The sequence below is a fragment of the Oryzias latipes genome, chromosome 23 (assembly GCF_053564925.1).
Source record: "Oryzias latipes strain Hd-rR chromosome 23, Olatipes_Hd-rR_3.1".
In the NCBI taxonomy this organism is placed as follows: Eukaryota; Metazoa; Chordata; class Actinopteri; order Beloniformes; family Adrianichthyidae; genus Oryzias; species Oryzias latipes.
In genome coordinates this window covers 13,903,557-13,925,561 of record NC_136259.1, presented here as the reverse complement: position 1 = coordinate 13,925,561, position 22,005 = coordinate 13,903,557, and the positions used below count along the sequence as shown (strand labels likewise).

At 42.6% G+C, this 22,005-nt stretch overlaps 1 protein-coding gene across 2 annotated transcripts in view; it reads left to right on the top strand.

The window, feature by feature from the left end:
* lmo3 (LIM domain only 3) overlaps positions 1-11,884 on the top strand; it is a 40,351-nt gene extending 28,467 nt beyond the window's left edge. For both annotated transcript variants that reach the window (XM_078941656.1, XM_004082995.4), the window contains exons 3-4: positions 5,014-5,139; positions 9,315-11,884. In XM_078941656.1, coding sequence (XP_078797782.1) covers positions 5,014-5,139; positions 9,315-9,420 — 232 coding nt within the window. In that variant the 3' untranslated portion in view covers positions 9,421-11,884. The remainder of the gene's footprint in view (positions 1-5,013; positions 5,140-9,314) is intronic.
* The last annotated feature ends 10,121 nt before the right edge of the window (positions 11,885-22,005 follow it).

Genomic DNA, 22,005 nt, shown 5'->3' with positions numbered 1-22,005 from the left:
GTGAAGCTGCGTTTACACTTGAGTTCAAGCGGCCGCTTTCAATGAAAAGTCTACGCAAACGCGCTTGCACCAGAATTTCCATATTCAGAAAGCTCGCGTTCACGCGTCGCTATTGAGGGACTCAGATTTGGCAGTTCAGGTAGACTCCTTTTCAATACACGGAAGTGCTCACCGTTGTGAACATGATCACTGAGGAGAAATGAAACCTTGTGGTTTGTGCTCGGCAGGCAGTGGCGGTTTTTGATATGTGCAAGGTGGGCGGTGGCCCAGGGCGGCAATCATAGGGGGCGGCATTTTCCGTGCCCGTTGAGTTACACTCAATGTATTATTAAATTCAAAGAGGCAACTTTGAGCTTTTATTTTAACATACCTGCAGCTGCCGACACTTTGCACTCTTATTTTGACGCATCACACCCATGTCTTCATCCTCTCCCCTCCACACTTATGGTATAAAAAATAAATTTAAAAAAAGGAAGAAATAACTCAGAGTGAAACAACGTAAAACAGGCACATGAAAAGGAATTAAGCAGAAGAAACACCCGTGCTCAACCCAATTTCGACCAAAGCAGGCAATGGGGATTATTTCCCACAATTCCCTGCTCCGACACAGCAGACCCAACGCGCACGTGACCACCGCCCTCTGCTGGAGCCAGGGGTAGTTGCTCTGCTGCAAGACACTTGCACCCACACCTCTTTGCGGTAGTCTTTGGAACATAACAAGTCAAAAAAATCACACTAACAGGTGATTGGGAGTCTTTTTCTATCTGACAATCAACTCTGGGCGACAGCTGCGCCTCCCGTCATAAAGGCAGAGCCGCGTGTGTCAGAGGGAAGGGGAGGGGTGGTGGGCGCAGACCATTTTTTATGGATTGAGGTTTTTTGGAGGATTTCTACTGTTGGTGTTGCACAAAAATAGGGAAATGCCAAATATTTTTGGAATAATCCCACTGATGAGTTCTATGATTTAGTTTTTAATTGTTTTATTAGACTTAAAAATAGTATTCACAATAAGTATCTATTTAGATCTAATCTGTCTGATATGTTTCACAAAGACACACACAGGACGTCACACACCAAGAAATTATTGCTAAAAATGAAGCAGGAGTCCAGCTCTAAAAATGATAAAAGAGCAAAGAAAACGGAATTATTTGATTTGTTATTTCTTATTATTAATATTTACAGGCTTTCTTTGTTTTGTTCTGCAGCATGTTGATATTTGTATAATTTTGACAGAATATATTTTTATGGAGAGCAAAATCTTATAAGTTATTTAAGGTTTAACTTGAGTTACCCTGGAACAATGTTCCGGTTTTTATTCATATTTATGTTCAAAAAGTTCAGTTTAAAAGGTTCAAAAGTTTAGCTTTAGTGTGTTCAGTAAATGTTTATCTTCTTCTGCCCAAAACCTTAAGCGTGTTTTTAATTTAGGCCCCTGTGTGACTGAATTGACCCCCCTGTAATAGGAGTCTAGAAAATTCATGCATTTTTTGTGTAAAATGGCTAAATAGAAGATAGGGAACACAACAGGATGTTGTCAAATTTATTATGTGTTGGGCGCTGGTGGGGTTACTCAGGGAGTAAGTTAGTGCAGAACCGCCACTGTCAGCAGGAATAATATGACGGACATTTATAGAGATCGGAGCAAGATTTGCAGGATTTGTACCGCTTTGACATTTCACATCAAGGCTCTACCAGTTGTAGGTGTCGGACACTCTGGTAAAAAGTAAAAAAGAAATAAAATTAAAGAAGAAGCCCTTGCCCTAAGTGTGCTCACGGAACCGTGGATAGCATGTTGTTGAATGCACCGCACGTGGCATAAAGCTACGTTCACACCGACCACGGCAACTGGTGTTGGAGCTGTCACTTTCAATGAAAAGTCTACGTGAACGCAGGTAAAACTATGTGTAACCCTTGTGCTATCCTAGGCACTTTACCATTGGGAGTTGGGTCATCTAGACCCACTAGACAGTGCTCTGAACCTTTTTTCTTCAACTATTTGTGATCTTCAAAAGATTCCATGGATTACATGGAATCTTTTCACCTTTATCCATGGTAGGGAGAACACGTCAAAGTAAGGGTGGGGTCATCTAAGATAGCACAAGGGTTAAGCTTCCGCTTTCAGAATTCTCGCATTCATGCGTCGCTTTGCAAGTTTTTATGTCCGTTCTCGGGTGTTCATTGATCGATCATGCACTCAAAGTTTAACCAGTTGAACTTTTAACAGCTAAAATGCAACACAGCTGAACTTTGACAAATCAGGAACTCAGATTTGGTAGTACCGTATGGATGGCATTCCTTTTTTTTTCTAACTTTATTGAACAGGGCACATGGGAGCCGGGTTAGCTCTAGCTGGTTTGCAGCGCCTTCCGTCCGTGAAACCAGGGTTCGACTCCGGGCTGCTCCCTGTTCCCTTCTCTGCTTCTGTGCCGGTCCCAAGCCCAGATAAAATTGAAAGAGTTGCAGCAGGAAGGGAATCCGGCGTAAAACATTGCCAAGTTAACCACGCAACTCATCCTCAAAGGAGAGGTTGTTTCGCTGTGGCGACCCCTGATGGGAAAAGCCACAAAAGGCAGATCAAACAGAGCACATACAACAATGTAAAATGGATTTTACATAAAAATGTACATTTTTATCCCTTGTGCTTGTGATGACCCCACCCTTACATTGACGTGTTCTTCCTACCATGACAAAGGTGGATAAAGGTGGAAAGATTTCATGTAATCCATGGACACCAGTGAGGTTCACGAATCATTGAAGAAAAAAGGTTCAGCACACTGTCTAGCGGGTCTAGATGACCCACCTCCCAATGTTAAAGTGCCTAGGATAGCACAAGGGTAAAGGAATTGAAGAAAATATGGTGTTGTATGATTATATTTACAATTCTGATTACAGAATTTTGCAAGAAGACTTAATTAGTTAATAACTCTTTAAAACTCTTATTGTGCTTTTTGTGTTTCTTAATCCAACAGTTTACTTCAGGGCTCTAGAAGTTAAATAAACAAATTTTGTTTTTCTTTTTTCTTTTTCAGAAGCAGCAATTAACACCAGCCAAAATCATGCAAATAAAAACCTAATTTTTTTTTGAGACAAACAAGGACCAAATTTGACCCCGTGGGTTTTCCAGCATTAAATAACATAAAGTACATCCTCCCATTGGGTGTCCTTTTTAATTTACAAATATGAGAACAGAGCTGTGAAGGAAAAATGCTGGAATAGGGTTCACCAGATGTGCACCGCTTCAACATTTCACACCAAACCTCTTCAGCTGCAGGTGGTAGCTGCTAGCAAACATTAAAAAAGAAGAAAAAACTGTTGTGGGGCTCCCTGCTTGTACAGTGTCAACACCACCAGCTGAATGAATGAAATACAATTTAAAAAAGGTGTTCCTTAAACAACTAGATGAGTATGTTATTCCCGAAAAAATTCCAAAAAGGGAATTTTGAAAGAACAACTCATTAGTACTTTTGTGTACTAATATTTGATGATGTTTTAGTATCTGATATAAAGTTTTATGAGTTGATTTTAATGTGGAAAATATACATTTAAAAATAAAAAAAACATCTAAATAAATTTCCAGAATGTGTGTATTGTCATCCTGAGAGCTTTTATCTCAGAGTTTAACAAAATTCCTGATCGCACAAAAAACCCCACAGTATGAACAAACCAGACTACAAAACTACAAACAAAAAAAATAATTATTATATGTCTGTTTGACTCTATCTTTTTCCTCATTTGGTTAGTCCCAAGGAGAAAAGTGGTAAACTTGTATTTGGTTGTGTAAAGGGGGGTGATTCTCTGGAAATGTGCAGCCTTTGTCCATCTGGAACCTCGTCTTAAAGATTCCTGAAGTGAATACTCTGCACCGAAGCAAATCCTGATCTGATGGAGTGTAGTCACTCTGTTTTACAATGTCAATCTGATCTAAAAGATTGCACAGTGCACAGTCGAATAGCTGGTACTCATTGGATCAGCTGGAAATGAGAAACGTTTTGTTGTCAGGCTCAGTGTTGTTTCTCAAACATATAACCTGCAGCGTTTAGAATCTGTGACTTCAGGTTCAAATGATCAAACCCAGAAGCACCTTCTGTAGATCATTCACTCAGCTGTAGGAGTGACCTCCTGGTTTCATCCGATGATGGTTCCTTAAATATACAGGAAATCCTTCAGTGTCTTCAGGTGGGGCCAGTTGAGGTGGCTTGGGCATCTGGTCCCAAAGTCTCCCTGAGAAGGTGTTCTGGGTATGGCCCAATGGGTGGAGGCCCAGGGAAAGAACCAGGACATACTGGAGAGACTATGCCTCTCAGCTGGCCTGGGAACATCTTGGGGTCCCCCCAGAGGAGCTGGAGGAAGTGGCCGGGGCATCTTTGCTGAAACTGCTGCCCCTATGAGCAGAAGACGGATGCATGGATGGATAAATGGGTGGATAAATGGGTGGGTGAGTGGATGGATGGAAGGATAGGTGGGTGGATGGATGGGTGGATGGATGGATAAATGGGTGGGTGAGTGGATGGGTGGATGGATAGATAGATGGATGGATGGATGGATGGATGAATGGATGGTGGTTTTACTATTAAAGAATTTAGATTCATCTATGTGAAAAATTGACATTTGAAAGCACATGAAAATCATTGTTGAACTAAAGAGTTTCTGTGATTAGGAGACGCTGAAAGCTTTTTCCTTCAGATTTCTACTTATAGGTTAATGAAACACACAGGTTATATTTCAGTCAAAGCTGGACTTAGAGTCAAGCAAGTCCAGGTGGACTTTAACTTTTCATTTTAAGAAACATCCAGGTCAAGCAAGAAAAGAGAATATTCTAACTCATTGATGGTTTTTGATTGAATATCAAAAAAAGAATTGAGGAACCTGGAAGGAGCGAGTTCTGCTAAAAGTCAGGATCTAGAAATCCCCAATCAGAGTTGTAGAGAAGATCAGCTGTGAGGGTGTTTATAGGATAGTCTTTGCTCCTCTGGACGTCTGTGGCATTTCTGAAAGATTCTCTCTGCCTCTCAGGTTGTTTGGAGTCACAGGAAACTGTGCCGCCTGCAGCAAACTCATCCCGGCCTTTGAGATGGTCATGAGGGCAAAAGACAACGTCTACCACTTGGACTGCTTCGCATGCCAGCTGTGCAACCAGAGGTGAGTCCCTGAACGCAGCGGGGAAGTGAAAATGCAGAACTCTTGATGGAAGTCAGGACTTCCTCTACAGGAGGCCTTTAGGCTGCTGCTCAGACACACAGCAGTAAACCTGCTGCACCTGACAGACTGAGACTCCAGTGCTGCGCATTCATGCAGCTACGCTTTCAGGCTCCTCCCTCTGCTCAGCTTCATATTCAAGCCCAGTCCAAAACCCCCGACCGGATCCCCACACCCAGGAGACATGCCAGAAGATTCTCTGAATCACACCTGGATTTTTGTGATAGAAGCCTGAAGCCTTCTGGGTCATTCTTAAATGCGGGTGTACCACTTTGTCTCAGCCACTTCTACAGGAGGGCCCAGTTCAAATCCTGGTGGAATTCTAAAGTGTTACAGTTCTTTTTGTTCCTCTAAACGTTTAGAAAAATGACGCTTCTGCAAAGAAAGTTCCATGAGCAGGTCCAGTTTAGGCGGAAACTGTCTGAAAACGTCCTCCTGGTGTCGATGAGAATCTCATCCTTCTTTCCTGATAGAGAACTTGGAGCTCAAATGCTAAAAGAAGTAATATTACATTTCGTTCATTCATTCATTCATCTTCTAAACCGTTTGTTCCCTTTTTGGGCACGGGGCTGCTGGAGCCTATCTTATGCTGGCAAAGGCAGGGGACATCCTGGACAGGTCGCCAGTCTGTCACAGAATATTAAATTAAAAATAATACATTAAAATGATCTGCTAAATGACTAAATGTAAATAAGTCTGAATTGAATTATTACTAAAATGAGGCTAAACTGTATTGTCGGAATGGTCAGCAGATGCAATTGAAGGGAGTAATCATCCTAACTCCTAGACTGAGGAGAGAAAAACTCCAGCAGAAGCAGACTCACTTAAAGGGGGGTCTGATGTGAGCAATTGGGGTCAAAGAGGACCCCCGTCCTCGTCATATTTTATTGAACTGCCATCAGTCTGCCCTTTCAAAGTACATAAAGCCTTTAGAAGGAAGCCAGCCTCAGAAACAAGAAGACGGCACATCTGTGAGAAGTGATGAAGGCTGGTTATCATCTGTCTTGATCTGAAATGGAATCAGACTGGGGGAGTAGCTCATCTCCACATGTGTGATCATGGATTTGGGTCTGTCTGCCCCCACTGTGGCCTCACTCTGTTCAAATGGCCATAAATCTGATGTTGTGACCTTCCCACTAGTCAGATGTGTTATTTCCTTTCCTGAGCTCAAAGGCAGAGCGGCTGTGTGGTTGGAGCGGAAGGCGGCGGACTCTGGGGACAGCCGCCGAGGGTGGGGGTGCTGGAAAATAAGGAAGGGGGGTATGAGGCTTCATCCCGGGAGCAGTTAGCCACAGATCAGCCCTGGGGGACAGCTAATCGATGAGGCTGTCGTCCAGCCTCATCGTCTCGCTGGTACCAGCCCAATTTCCCCAGAAAAGCTGCAAGCCAAAGTCCACGGAGACTGGAGGAAGGTCGGAGCGGGGAGGGCAGGACGGGGTGACAGTGCGAGCGGGGGGGGGGCAGGACCAATAGAGGAGGAGGAGGACTCCATGCCGAACCTGTGAAGGAGAGACGGACATCAGATCCATGGACAAAAGGTCAAACCAGTTTCTGTTTAGAGGCCCAGGATGTGAGGCTGTGCAGATCACAAGGATTAACGAAACAAACAGCAGAAATATGATCATATTTCTGCACATAGAACAATATTTGGTAGGAAAAAAAGCCATTTTGACTGTTTCCTAAACTGATATGTACACAAAAGAAAAAGATCAGATATTATAACAATAAACAAAACGTCTTCACTAAACAGTTCTCACTACGTAAACAGAACATATCCTCCATTCTTTTTTAGGTAGCTCGATGTTCTCCTGAAATTAAATTTAAGCCTTTTCTTTGTTGATGATTATTATTCAAACAATTAAAAGAAAACCAGGAAATGAATCTAAGGCCTTAGACACATCCGCCCGGTGACCTGAACGGGTGTTGGGGATTTTTGGGATTATCTAAAAAACAAGCTATGAAATCTTTGCAGTAAGTGGTTTTCGGTGTACATTTCTGCTGACAGGTGTATGTGATCAGTAGGATGAACATTTGCTATAGTTACAATCTATTAGAAAACAAATTTAGGATTCTTGCTAAACAGAAACCTTTTCTGCAAAATTCAAAGAAAATACTGTTAGGGTGGACAACTCGCTGCGGTCTGAGGGATCCTGGAGTTCTTGGCCTCCACAGCATCTTTTATTAGTTGCAGGGAAAGCCGTCAGCCCCCCCCCCCAACACAGCCTGTTCTTCCCAGATCTTAGGCTTTGTTTTCACAGACACCCCATTCACGTAGTATTTGCTGGTTAGTGTCAGCCCCTGCGGTGTAGTTGAATCTCTCTAATTGGTCCCAAATGATGCAACAAATCATGGTCTCCACCTGCCCTGCAGGCCTGATTAAAAGCTGTGAGCACACAGACTGCAGGCTCATCAGGCGCCTCTTTGTGTGCAGCTCCTGCCTAGCAACACCCATGGAAGTCAAACAGGGGCAGCACTCGCTGCCAAGCTGCCCACCCACCCCCAGGTGCACATGGGTACTGCTGCCGTGTCTCACCTACCAAAAAAAAAAAAACAATAAGACAAGGTATGCTGAAGTAGAAAGGTCAGAGGTGGAGCTGCAGGTGGAGAGGAGCTACCTGCATCGCCTAAACAACAGATTTAGGAGCAGACACCACTCAAAATATAAGGCATATTTAAGCCCCACCGCCACATGCCCTGTCACCCCACTGAGGCCCGACAGTCACTCCACCGACACACAGATGAACCTGAGAACAAGAACAGCTGCTGGGGGGCCGGGGTTGACCCACGTGACTGGATTGTCGTCACAACACTAAATGTTGTAGGTTTCCTTGGCAACCATTTTAAAATAACCACGCCCACCTCACTGAGATAGTCACATGACATGTTTCAACATATGCAGCCTCACCGAACATCGCACGGATGTTTAGATCACTGTAGTTGTATCCAGGTTGCTATGGTAACAACCGTTTTTTGGTTTGTTTTTTAACTCAAAAGTCCAGAACACCACAGAGAAAGCAGCAGCTTTACCGCTGTACTGCGACTCCTGTGAATGCTCACCTCCTTTGCCTTTGTAAAGGCTTTGTAAGGTCAAGTCAAATGTTGGGGTTTTTTGTGTGATATTCGTGTGTCGACAGAAACCGTGTTCACCAAAACCCCCGTTTTGAGGACATCATCCGTCAACAACATCCTACAGTACATTTTTAGAAAGTATGTTTTCGTTCCGATTTGGGGGAATTATTCTGAAAAACTAGAGTAAAATTGTAGAATGACGTTTCTAGATAGAAGCTCTCTGCTCTTTTATGCAGTATTTTTGCTTTGGTTCACCTTTTAACCCCTCAAGGCCTTAATCCAGAAGAGCTGGATTGATGGGACTGTCGAAATAAATCACAACTTTTTCGGTCAGGCAGTCATTTTTCCAGTCATTCCAACAGCACACGAACGCAGCATTTCCCTGAGGAACATGAAACAAAAAATTCCACTAAAATCCATAAAATTCCCAAAATGTTCTGCTTTAAAATGTAAACTTTCTTTAATCAAAATTAAAGCACCTTTTGATCCAGATTCCATGGTATTTGGTTTCTCATATGAGAGGGATTACTGAGACCCGCCACTGATCTGCCCCTGGTCCGGCCCTTTTGTCAAATTTTAGAACCTTTTGTGGCCCGGGAGTCAGAAAGTTTGCCCACCTCTGCAAAAATATTATCTTAAGTATATTTAAACTGAAAAACATGTTATCATTTTTATGATAAGCATCTTGAAAGTCTTAAAAAGCTGTCATATGAACGCATGTCTTTACGCTTACATGGCGTGCTTCGCCCTCTTTCTGCGGCTTGGACCCATCCATTTCCCTGCTGAAGCTGACATGCTCTCTGATGCCGGCAGATCCTCATGGAGGGAAACGGAATGGAGGTGATTGTATTTCAGGGGGTTTCCAGAACCGCCTATAACTGTTCTAGCTTGGACTGCCCTGCTGCATCCAGCTGAATGGAGATTAGGACCAAAGTTGAAGCAGCTCAGAGAGGCTTTGCATCCAGTGAGGAGGCTCGCCCACAGAGCAGCATTAATGAGGAGGTTCCTGCTTTTGTGCTCATGTAACCCCCCCTCTTTGTGTTCTCCAGGTTCTGTGTGGGAGACAAGTTTTTCCTGAAGAACAACATGATTCTTTGCCAGACGGACTATGAGGAGGGGCTGATGAAGGACGGCTATGCACCCCAGGTTCGCTGAACCTTTCAATCCAAGAGGAGGAGGAGGCCAGGGAGAAAGAGACAGCCTGAAGGAGAGCATGCAATCACACAGCAAAATGCACTATTGCCTCCCGCGCTGCTCCTGTACCCCCACATGTACATAACCGAACAGGCCTCCTCCTTTGGGGGCCGCTGCTGTACAGAATAGCCGTAGAGACGATGAGGCGGGGGGGGGGGGGGGGGGGGGGCGGTAGAGCCCACAAGTTTCCTCGTGTAAAGAAAGGTGTTTGTATATTCTGTCCTTTGCTGGTTTCCTCTTTTCTCCAGGTCTTCACGCTGTGTCTGAGAGCTCGTTCTCAGTCCTGAAGCGGCTCTGTTCTGCCTGGATTCAAAAGAAAAATGATGTTTCAGAAAGTCAGCCGCAGAGGCTCCTCATACAAGATTCACATTTCAGAAAATATAAATGATCAGTCTGTGAGTTAAGGGACAATTCTTACAGGAAAATGTTGAAAAACTGATACTATGTCCTGTCACATGACTGTAGTCCCCCCATAAATACACCTGTCTGTCAGGTACTGTAGGTCTGTCCTGCTCTGCTCTAAACACAAAGGCCGTGTCACACAGCCACTACGTACGTTTTGGGCATTTTCCACTGTGAATTATAATTTGTAAATGTTTCTTGCGTTTGTCATTCGTCAATGTGCACAGAGGTCCATCGAGGGTTTCAGCCGACGGGACTTTACGTAAATACGGTTTGGAGCTGTTCAGAATTTTTGGTTGGTTGTGAATTATGCAGTTTACACGATTTTACACACAATTATTAAGTAAAGCTTACGCATGCGTGCGTGATTTTTGCCAGATGCGTACACAAATTTCTGGCTTTCCACAACTGTTCCACGAATGTTTAACAGACTTTTCACCCTTGTGCCACCGATGTATAACTTTTTAATTGCACATACGGCGCACATATCATGTTACCATGACTTAATTGACGCACAAATCACTAATGAATCTCACATGAACAGCGCAATAATCACGCACGGTTCATGTTCTATGTTGATATACGTGTTCTTTGCGTGGTTTATTCGTACTTCTTCCGTGTTCTTAACGTGGTTCATTCATGATACGTCAGTGAAAATTTCATGTAAAGACCATCACTTTTCTCACTTTTTCCACATATATTCAAGTATGACCAATTTTCATCCACGCAAGTGGCTTTGTGACACGGCCTGACGAGCCCCGCTCTTAGTTTTTATCATTCTACTGCAGGTATAGTCCCACTGCAATGGCTCTTTATCAAGCAGAACAATATGGGAAAAGCATAGCAAAGTCTGGGTCACGTTAGTTTACGTCAAAGAGGGGCAAATCCACTGTGCAGCTTTTCAGCAGGGCAACTCATTCTCTTTAGTTTTGGCACCTTAAACTTTGCCAGGACGCCGTTCACATAGAACATGTTCATTTTCTTCATGTTCAATGCTGAACTGCAGCTATATGAGGGACTCCGTGTGCATTAAGTTTGCCATGTCAGATCCTGTGCTCCGCCTCTCTGATGGTAAAGTGCCATCTCACAGTTCATTGGAGGCGTTTTCAGTTGTGTTCCTGGCATTCACAGGTCGTCTCCTCTGTTTCGGGCAGTTTGGTTGGTTTAAAAAGTGACTAAAACACAAAATCAAGTGTTCTTTTGTTTAAATTAACAGTAGGACTGCTGGGACGAGCCCTTCCCAGTGGAAGGAGGCTGGTTGCTCAGTTGGCACTGTCTAAGTTCTGCTGCTTGCCGAGCGATCACAGAACCAGCTGGTCTTTGCAGGGAAGCAGGCGTGGATATGGATTGTCTGGTGTGAGTGAAGCAGGTTCACTTCCTGCAGCCGCACAAACAGGGTTCTACCGCATCCTGGGAATCGGTCATCTCCCACAAAATCCTTCAGTTCAGATAGACGCCCGACCAAAGGCAGTCCAGCCTCAACTCTTCACGTTATCAAACAGATCATTGGTGTGACTGCATTTGTAAAGAGAATAATGGATTTGTTTGTAACCTCATAAAAGTCCTCAGTGTCATCTCAGTTTTGAAGGAATTCTGTCTCCATGGGAAGCTTCAGCTCATCGGGAGGATTTGAACCAGCAGCTTTAGTCTCGGCCCAAATCACACCTCAGAACATTTGTAATTACTGTGCACTCCTTCAAACAGCTGGTGGCTCCGCCCCTGAACCGGACAGCCTGGACCTTTTCTAAGACAGTCCTCCTCTTCAGCCAGGATGGTGCTGTTTCAGCAGAACTTTGAGTCCACTTGGCTGCTTCATCCAGCATCAGAGGACCACCCTCCATCCCCCGAGGAGCAGCATCTCTGCGTTCATTTGTGACATGTACAAAGACGGACCTTGGGCTTGCATTTCTCTTAGTGTGTCATCCAGCATGAGATGTTTATTTTTAGGACAACCTGTAAATACAACAATTGTAACAATTTTAAGCACAAATGTAATACAGTTTTATTGTGTTACTAACTTGTACGTTGTCTCATCAAACTGTTTCTTCAGTTGTTAAAATTGATATCTCTGAAAGCCTTTGGTAAAATGTGGCTGTGTTTGCTGACACAACAGCTGGAGCTCCAGACTGACGGCCTGAAGCCGAAGATGCAGAGGTGGAGATGCTTTCAGACTCCAAAAAGCTTCAAGAGGACTAAAATGAACGCCTTTGGGTCGTCCAAGCAAACATTCTGTTTAGAATCTTCTCATAAACTCAGAAAAAGTCTGATGTTTGTACATAAGTTAAAGCCGCAGTGAATTTTAAAGGAGCCCAGTATTTGCAGCAAAGACGAGGTTTTGAAGGACTTTTTCAGATGAAAGTTTTTTAAGAGTTTTATCCGTTTATTCCAAGTGATCAGAAAACATCGTAAAGTCCCACTCCTATCATCTTCTGATCCATTTTCAAAGTTTTTCCAGTGATATTTTAATTATTCTGATGCCATTTTTAAAACCCCAAATCAAAAAAGCTGTTGTTTTTCTAGGCAGAGTTTCTGCAGAGCAGCAGGAGTTCACTCATTGTGGGAGGGACTTTTAGCGTGGAGCAACCCCCCCCCAATCCCATCACCCATAACTGAGAGATCTCTGTTTACACGCTCTCCCACTAGCTTACAGGCCCTCACACCCCAACCTAACATTATCAGTGCAACAAAAAAGGATGAGCAATAGAGTTATCCAGCCGTACAATTTAGATCCAGATTCCAGCTAAGACGAGGAAAACAAAGACGTTTATCAATCTGTTTGTCTGCAACTGGATACATCAGAAAAGATGCAGCTTGTGGCTCGCCTATTGTAGTTTGTATGCAACAACTACAGGCTCTTTCAAATGGCATCTTTTTTAATCCACTCCTGATTCACAACAATTTGAATATGTACTCAGAAATGCAATTTTAAGCTAAATTGAGTGGGTCTTTTACTTTCCCTAAAACCATAAACGAGCTCAAGATACAATCAGGAATTTCCAGAAGGAGCTGAAACATCTGAAAGCTTTCTGTAGATCCTGTGGCATCATTATGTGCGACTGAAATCCTCTTTTTTCTGGTTTTGGTCTGGAAAACACAGAGGCAACGGGAGGATGAAGAGCACTGAGTGAAATCCTCTTCAGGTCTAAAACAAACAGCTGCCTGTCAGAGGAAAAGGAGTTTTTCTCTAATGAGTTAAAACCAGGGAGGAGAAGCACATTTGTAGCATCAGCGGCTGCATTTACTGTATCCTTTCAAACGAAAACCTGCAAGTTTCAATTAAGAATCTTCACAGGGAATGAAACAAAACCTTTGGCTTAAACGTATGAGTCCAATTAGCCGCGAGTTTCTGAAGAGCTGTGTGAAGTTTGTCCGCACTGATGCCGACACCACATTACCCAGCATCATACCCCGGCCAATTACGCTGATTGAATTTCTTCATCCACAGACAAAGCAGAGGGAGGTCTGTGAGTCTCCCAGGCTGCTGGAAGTCCTGCTGACATCAACACAAACAGCAGATCTGACTAAAGGAAAGGAATTTTCACTGATAGGAAAACAGCTCTTTAGTTACTAAAAAAAAACATTTGTAATTAGGTCCATTTTGGAGCCAAATAAGGAGCATTTCTGTTTGAAGCAAATAAGGAAAAAAAAGGTTAGATCAGCTCTGGATTACAAACACTTCCTGTTCAGTTCAAGGGGAACCACTTTTAGCTCTGAGGAAATAGGAATGAAAAGCTTCTTACTTCTTTTTTGAAGTATTATGTTTTCTTTTGGATACATTGAAAGTAAGATTTTAAAGAAATCGTTTTTAAAAAACTGTTACTATTTTCTTTTTACGGTCATTATTTCCTGTCACTTCTACATGCCACTACAGAAGCTCTGCCCCCTAGTGTAACAGGGAGGAGCATCAAATGGCATCCAGTTGTTACGATCCAAACACGGATCGTAACAACATAAAATGTCATGTTTAAGATACAGCTCCCTCCTGGAATGATTAAAGCATCTCTAACCAGCGGTTTAGGAGTGTGGAACCAGAGAGGAACCGACGTTCTGCTCAAGACCTCCATGTGCCACTAATCCATTCTGGAAACCCCGTAGAGACATTGACTAACACAGGCTTTGGTCACATGCAACAGTACAACAGGGCTGACCCGTATGGGTACTCCAAATTCTTGAAGGGAGTACAGGTGCGTCTTGAGGCTTGTGCGACTACCTTAAAAAACATCATGAAAATGGAACGTACCATTGTCATGCGTGTAAGTGTATTGTGAAGTAGTTGTAAGGGTAATTTAAGTTACACACACTTATGACGTGCAGGTGATGCTGTTGTACGGTGTTCATACGCTGCACTCTAGTCATTAGGGAGTTGCGAGTACTGGCTCCTTTCTGACCGCACGCAAATGCTGCACGCACTGGGATCTGTGAATGGCCCTAGGACAACCATAGAATGTCCACACAAACTATACTGTCTATTTTCCCATATTCCAACAATCAAGCTGCATGCAAGGAGCACGGACTCTGCATCTCACCTGTTTCACCCTTACTTGCCCTAATGTGTTATATAAGTGTTCACTACAACCCACAGCATGCCTATAGAAAAAAATGTGCATGCACATTTTCTTTCTACAAGATGCAGTGCGTGCTCCATACAGTTGTACCCATTTTTCACCCGCAGACACCCCTTCTCCATCTTTAAGGAGAAGACTAAGGCTTAAGTCCTGGAAAGGGGGAATTGTGCTGACACACATTTAACATGAAGGCTTTTTCCACCCCTGTGGTAGAAGATCTCTGCTCCATTAGACAGTAAGAATCTACGATCCAACACAGGTCTGTAGAAACCTGACAGTCATTAACCTCTGTTTTATCTGTGTGGACTCAGCTCCTCCAGCAGAAACATCCTGCAATGTCAGAAAAGACTGGTGACCACCGTCAGGTATCTGCTAAATGAAAGGTCTCTAATGACCAGCATCTCTCACTTCTTGAACTTTGATGCACCATCCATCCATCCATCCATCCATCCAGATAAACAACAGTCTGCAGCAGGATCCACTGTTCAGCACTGAAAAGCAGGTACAACTTTTTATGAAAGATCTTTTTGCTGCTCATTTCTAAAACTCACAAAACCATTTTTGTTGATGGACATCAAACCGCAGACAGAATCCAGGACCTCTGGTTACCAGGGGTCATCAACATCAGTGGATAAACTTGTCCTGTTGATGAACTGGAGATTGGACCACAGGTTCTCAGTGCTTAAAGGGGACAGAGGTTGTGGAAGTCAATGGCAAACACAGCTGCTAAGAAGGTTGCATATGATTGGCGGTTGTGTTATTGTGCAGCAGCTAACTTACGTCTCTGCCTCCATGTTGGTTATTCCCCTATAACTGCTCCTGCTGCCAAGCTTGGTTTGGTTGATTCTTGGCATGAAGTTGATATGCTTTGGGGAGGGTATCATCACTGAAGCTGAGGTCAAACAGACCTCACTGTAACGAAGAGCTCCTTTGTTACATTGGTAGAGGTGTGGGTGTGTTGAATTGGCACACAACATTTTAAAAAGAAACATTTTTTTTGGGATTTTTTTTTATTTTGAAATGGTTTATTTCAAGCAATTAAGTAGAAATAATACACAACAGCAATATAATCATCAGTTATACATTCATACAGTAACTAATCAAACTTAAGATAATTAGACATATTAATAAATATTGCTTGAAAGGGAGTGGAAGGAAGCGAATTTATATAATCCCACCCCGTTATATTGTAACCATTTTATTACATGAATTATCAATATCCGGTTCCCAGTTTTTATCAGACAGAATTAAAAATCATAAGATATCAATAAAGCACATGACAAAGATGAATTACTTAAGTATTACGTCAAAAATAACAATTTTAGAAATCAACATGGCAAATGCAGATCAGTCATCTGAAATATATGCAGATTATGTTACTTATAAAAGCCATTCCTATGAATAAAACATAATACTATATCAGTAAAGTAGACACAACACTGTTTCAGGAATTTTCATAGCAAAATTTCATCAAGTATCAAAAGTTAAAAACATGTGCAAAATTATGCTACATTAGGAAAGATTTTTGAATCAATTTATCAATTTTTGGAGAAAGTGAAGTAATATCATTAAAAGTCAATCAATTTAACAAATTTCAATAAGTGATTAATCATTTGTTTTGATTTCAGCATTCCTTCTGGTCAGATGGTCGTTCAGATAAGCAGCCGAACCTTTCAGGTGTTTCCTTTGGGTCATCAAAGCTAGCTTGTGTTTGTGATTCACAAACCTGATGAGGATCGCTGCTTTATCCGTCTCCTTTCTCCTGGGGAGCAGGTGGCAGGTCTCGATGGTATTGAGATCCAGGGAAATCCCTTTAGATGTGAGAAATGAATGTATTTGCTGCTTCAAAGGCTCTGCACCGATCTCCGTATTAGCACTGCCAGCTACGCTAGCGCTAGCATTAGCAGTGCTAGCTCCTGCTGCATTCAGCTTCGCTCGAGGCTTGATTGATACTCCAGTGAGAATGACATTATTCATCCTTACTTGCTGTTCCACATCGTCCAGTCTTTTCTCCAGAATCTCGACCCGGTTTTCTCGCTGCTCGTTTTGAGCCCGAAATCTTCGGAACTCTTCCATCATTTCCCAAAGTGGCGTTAGCTTAGTGTGTGTTTTGCTGTGTCAAGCATGTCTCACAGAAAACATAACTCGTTGCATTGTTTACGTTGTTGTTTTTTAATCATCATTAACAACATTGTTATGTTTTACGTTTTTTCATTATGATTTCCACATTGAAGTGTTACAAGGAGCTTAGTTTAGGCGTATAATATACGTCAAGTCCGCCACCAGATGCCGCTGTTCTGTGTGGTTTCAAAGCCCTGAATGATTGTTTCAGTTTTCTGGCACAATTACATGAAACCCTAGGAAAAGCTTCGTGGGGCTTCTATTTCCATCCCTAGTTTTAAGCATAATTAGATTAAGGTGCGACTGCAATTTGTACTCACCTGTGTTTGTCTTCCCCAGCGTGCTCCGGCAAAACCCTTCCCCTAGGAACAGAGCTATATTTAAGGTTCAGGGAGAATCTATTCAGAGGCCTGGGGGGTATTCCAGAAAGCAGGTTATGCTAGCTCCCACGATAAGTTTGAGGCTAAGGAAGTTGATAACCTCAGCTTTTGGTTCCAGAAATGGAGGTATGTTTCAGGGTAGGTCAAGTTACCATGGCAACTCATGCTCTGAACATAAGCTTAGTTTGTTTACAGAGAGGTGAAGTAGCATGGCGTGTCCATTTGAAGAGGATTTAGTGGATGAAGAAGCTCAGATAATACTTTTTCCAACATGAGAGGATGATAAGACCATGTATGGATGTTGGAAAAATAAACTTTTTTACTTTGATCTAACTTAATTATTTGCTTCAGTTAAGATAAATCATTTTTTTAGGTCACCTTAAAAATACCACGTAGTTTTCAGACAGTTATTTTGCTTTCATTCAAATTAATTCAATTAAGTAGGTGTAACTTTGGTGCTGCAGTTAGATAGGCACCGCAAGGGATTCTGGGATATAATTCCCTTTGCCTGTCTGGACGGATTTGGGTTTAAGTGTGGGTTTTTGACATAATGTGTTTAGTTGTATAGCTATTTTACTGTGTTTTGCCATGTTTTGCCGAGTTATTTTGTCCTACTATAATTATGTCTCTGCACCATGAGTGAGAGTGAAGGAGAGGATGATGAGTTTATGTACCACCCCTACCTCAATAGATTGTAATGACAATGTTGGAATATTCTTTAATGAATTTTTGCACTCCATTTTTTCCCGTCCTTTTTATTGTTATAAAAATGAGAATATCTGCCGGCTCAAACTTAGACATATGACAATTCAAGAAATATAATTAATTAAGATGGAAAAAAGATTAATGGAGTAAGGTGACATTTAGTTAGATTAATACGTAAATTTGAGTTGTATAAACAATTATTGAGTTTTATAGACGTAAGAAATTAGGTTGAATAAATTTAACTAAATTATTTGTTACTAATAGAAGAAATTATATTAAGTTAATTAATATATATATATATATATATATATATATATATATATATATATATATATATATATATATATATATATATATATATATATATATATATATATATATATATATATATATATATATATATATATATATATATATATATATATATATATATATATATATATATATATATATATATATATATATGGAAACTGGAGACTGGAAAACAAAGGCTCCTAGCCTTGAGCAGCCGCCTAAAGAGGTACACAAGAGACAATGAAGCCAGACGAATAAACAGGCTCTTCGCAACTCAACCTGCAAAAGTGTACGCTCAGTGGCAGGCTCAAAACAGCTGAGCAGACCCACCAAGGCTGGAAACTGAACAGTACTGGAAAAGTATATGGGAGAAAGAGACAGCACATAACAGCAATGCCCAGTGGCTGGTCTCTCTGAGAAAAGAACATAGCAACCTCCCTGAACAGAATCCAGTAACCATCACAGTGGCTGACATCCAAGAAAGAGTCTCAGGTATGAAGAACTGGACAGCACCGGGCCCTGACATGATACATGCCTACTGGCTAAAGAAGCTTACCGCACTCCACGAGCGCCTGGCAGCACAAATGAACCAGCTGCTTAGAGATGGGACTCACCCCGAATGGCTAACGGAAGGGCGAACGATCCTGATCCAGAAGGATCCCTCAAAGGGTGCAATCCCATCCAACTACCGGCCAATAACCTGTCTGTCCACAACATGGAAGCTCATGTCAGGCATCATTGCAACCAAGATAAACAGGCACATGGATCAATTCATGAGTAACACACAGAAGGGCATTGGTAGAGACTCCAGAGGAGCCAAACACCAACTCCTGGTCGACAGAACAGTCGCCCAAGACTGCAAGTCACGACACACCAACCTGTGCACAGCCTGGATTAATTACAAGAAGGCCTATGACTCAATGCCACACACATGGATCACTGAATGCTTGGAGCTGTACAACATCAACAGGACTCTAAGAGCCTTCATAGGAAACTCGATGAAGCTGTGGAAAACCACCCTTGAAGCCAATGGGAAGCCACTTGCACAAGTGTCCATCAAATGTGGGATATACCAAGGTGATGCTCTGTCCCCACTGCTGTTCTGCATAGGTCTGAACCCCCTCAGCCAAATAATCAACAAGACTGGCTATGGATACAGACTCAGAAATGGGGCCAACATCAGTCACCTCCTCTACATGGATGACATCAAGCTATATGCTAAGAGCGAGCGTGACATTGACTCCCTGATCCACACCACCAGGATCTACAGTACTGACATTGGGATGTCATTCGGGCTCGAGAAATGCAGCCGGATGGTGACAAAGAGAGGCAAGGTAGTCCACACAGGAGGGGTCTCACTCCCAGAAGGAACAATAACAGACATCGAGGACAGTTACAAGTACCTTGGAATTCCCCAGGCAAATGGCAACCTGGAGCAGGCAACAAGGAAAGCTGAAACAGCTAAATACCTCCAACGAGTAAGGCAAGTCCTGAGAAGCCAGCTCAATGGCAAAAATAAGACCCGGGCAATAAACAGCTACGCACTGCCAGTTATCAGATACCCTGCAGGAATAATAAGATGGCCAAAGAAAGAGATACAGACCACGGATGTTAAAACACGAAAGCTCCTCACCATGCATGGAGGGTTCCATCCCAAATCCACCACACTGAGACTGTATGCTAGCCGCAAGGAAGGAGGCCGAGGACTAGTGAGTGTAGAAGCCACAATCCAGGATGAAACATCCAAGATGCATGAGTACATCAAGCTCAAGGCCCCAAATGACAGTGTGCTCAGTGAATGTCTCAGGCAATGGAGAGCAGAGGACACAGTGCTGGAGGACAGATCCTCATGGGAGGACAAACCCCTGCATGGGATGTACCACCGGACCATAACTGAAGTGGCTGATATCAAGAAGTCCTACCAATGGCTAGAAAGGGCTGGCCTACAGGACAGTACTGAAGCGCTCATCCTGGCAGCTCAGGAACAAGCCCTGAGCACCAGAGCGATAGAGGCTCAGATCTACCACACCAGACAAGACCCAAGGTGTAGGCTGTGCAAAGAGGCCCCTGAAACAATCCAGCACATAACTGCAGGATGTAAGATGCTGGCAGGTAAAGCATACATGGAGCGCCACAATCAAGTGGCTGGAATAATATACAGGAACATGTGTGCAGAATATGAACTGGAAACCCCAAGGTCAAAATGGGAAACACCTCCGAAGGTGGTAGAGAATGAGAGGGCAAAGATCCTGTGGGACTTCCAGATCCAGACTGATAGGATGGTAATGGCGAACCAACCAGATATTGTAGTGGTGGATAAAGAACAGAGGAAAGCCGTTGTGGCGGATGTGGCAGTGCCAAGCGATGGAAACATCAGGAAGAAGGAACATGAGAAACTGGAGAAATACCAGGGACTCAGAGAAGAACTGGAGAAAGCCTGGAAAGTGAAGGTGACAGTGGTGCCTGTGGTAATTGGAGCACTCGGGGTAACCCCCAAGCTGGAGGAGTGGCTACAACAGATACCTGGAAAGACCTCAGACCTCTCAGTCCAGAAAAGCGCAGTGCTAGGAACAGCTAAGATACTGCGCAGGACCCTCAAGCTCCCAGGCCTCTGGTAGAGGACCCGAGCTTGGAGGAGAAACCACCCGCGGAGGGTGAGAGGGGCGGTTTTTTTTATTTTTATATATATATATATATGCGTCACAAGGAAAATGGAAACAAGATCAGAAACTTTGTTATTTTTCTCGAAGCAGAAACTCTTTTTTTTTTGTTGATGCAGCCGTATTACTTTTTTGATGGATTTATAATCTTTATCCGCCGTCATTAAAATCTCAGACTACGTCTCACTTCCGTCTCAAGTGTCCCGCTTTCTTTTTTCTCCACGCGTTTCCATGGTGACTCGGGAATTCGGCGATCCATTGAGAATGTCTTTATGTACTTGCTGTGCACGAGCATTAACCCAGGGTTACCAAGTCGAGCGTAATTACGCTAATATCTAATTACTCATATCCGGTCTTTTGGAACCGACATACCCCGAGTAAGTAAGTTCAGGCGGATTTCAGCCAGAGTTCAGGCTTAAAGTCAGGCTAGTTTAAACATGCTTCCTGGAATACCCCCCTGAAGAGGGAAGTCATTGTTTTTGGGAGATATTTGTTGTTTTAATGTTTGTACTTGACATTCTAAATTAGAGAAATAAAGATGATTAAAGATAATAAAGATAAAGATTTTACCAAGATTTATTTAAGGAATTTAGAATAAAAAATTTAGCATTTTTATGTGAATTGTAGATTTGAGGAAAATTAAATCTCCCTCCAGGTAGGAGGAGATGGTATGTTTAATTAGTATTTAAACCATCTGTAATTTTAGTGGTGAGTTCTCTTTTGATTGTGAATGTGTTGGTGCCACTTCAAAGAAAAATACCTATGGAAGAATAAAGATCTTTACTCATTTAACTTGACCTCTGGAAACTTCCTACACTCCCACTGCTCAAAGGCCAGCCGGTGACTACGGGCCTATGTCATCCATTACTATCCTCATCCGTTAGCTACAGGCCACACATGTTCTCCTGGAGGAACAATATCTCCACTCCTTTCAACATTTCTGAGTTTGGAAGCTGAACTTCATCCACTAACAGGTTAAGTCTGTAAACATAAGCTGCAAAATCCCTTCGATGTGTTTACAATGCATGCATTTCACTGCAGAACGTGCAAAAATACTGGGAGTAAAAAATGCGAAGCAGTATTTTAAGCATTTTGAATTTCTTATAAGTTGAAGCAAACTGACAGAATCTTTGACAAAAAACAGCCGTTGCTGTTGAAGGAGGAGATGTTGGTACAAGAAAAGCTGATAGACAGAGAGTATCGTCTCTGCTCAGGGAAATACTTTGAAATGTCAGAAACAAAGATAAGTGAGACATGCCACATGTTCAGGATTGTTCTCTCTTCTGTGTGAGTAAAGGGCAGATATGGAACCAGCCGTTAAATCTAGAGCTGACATTAATGATGTCATTAATGATGAAATGCAAGCCCAAAGTCACATTTCTACCTCATATGTTTCTGCAGTGTTCAGTCTGCTCTTTC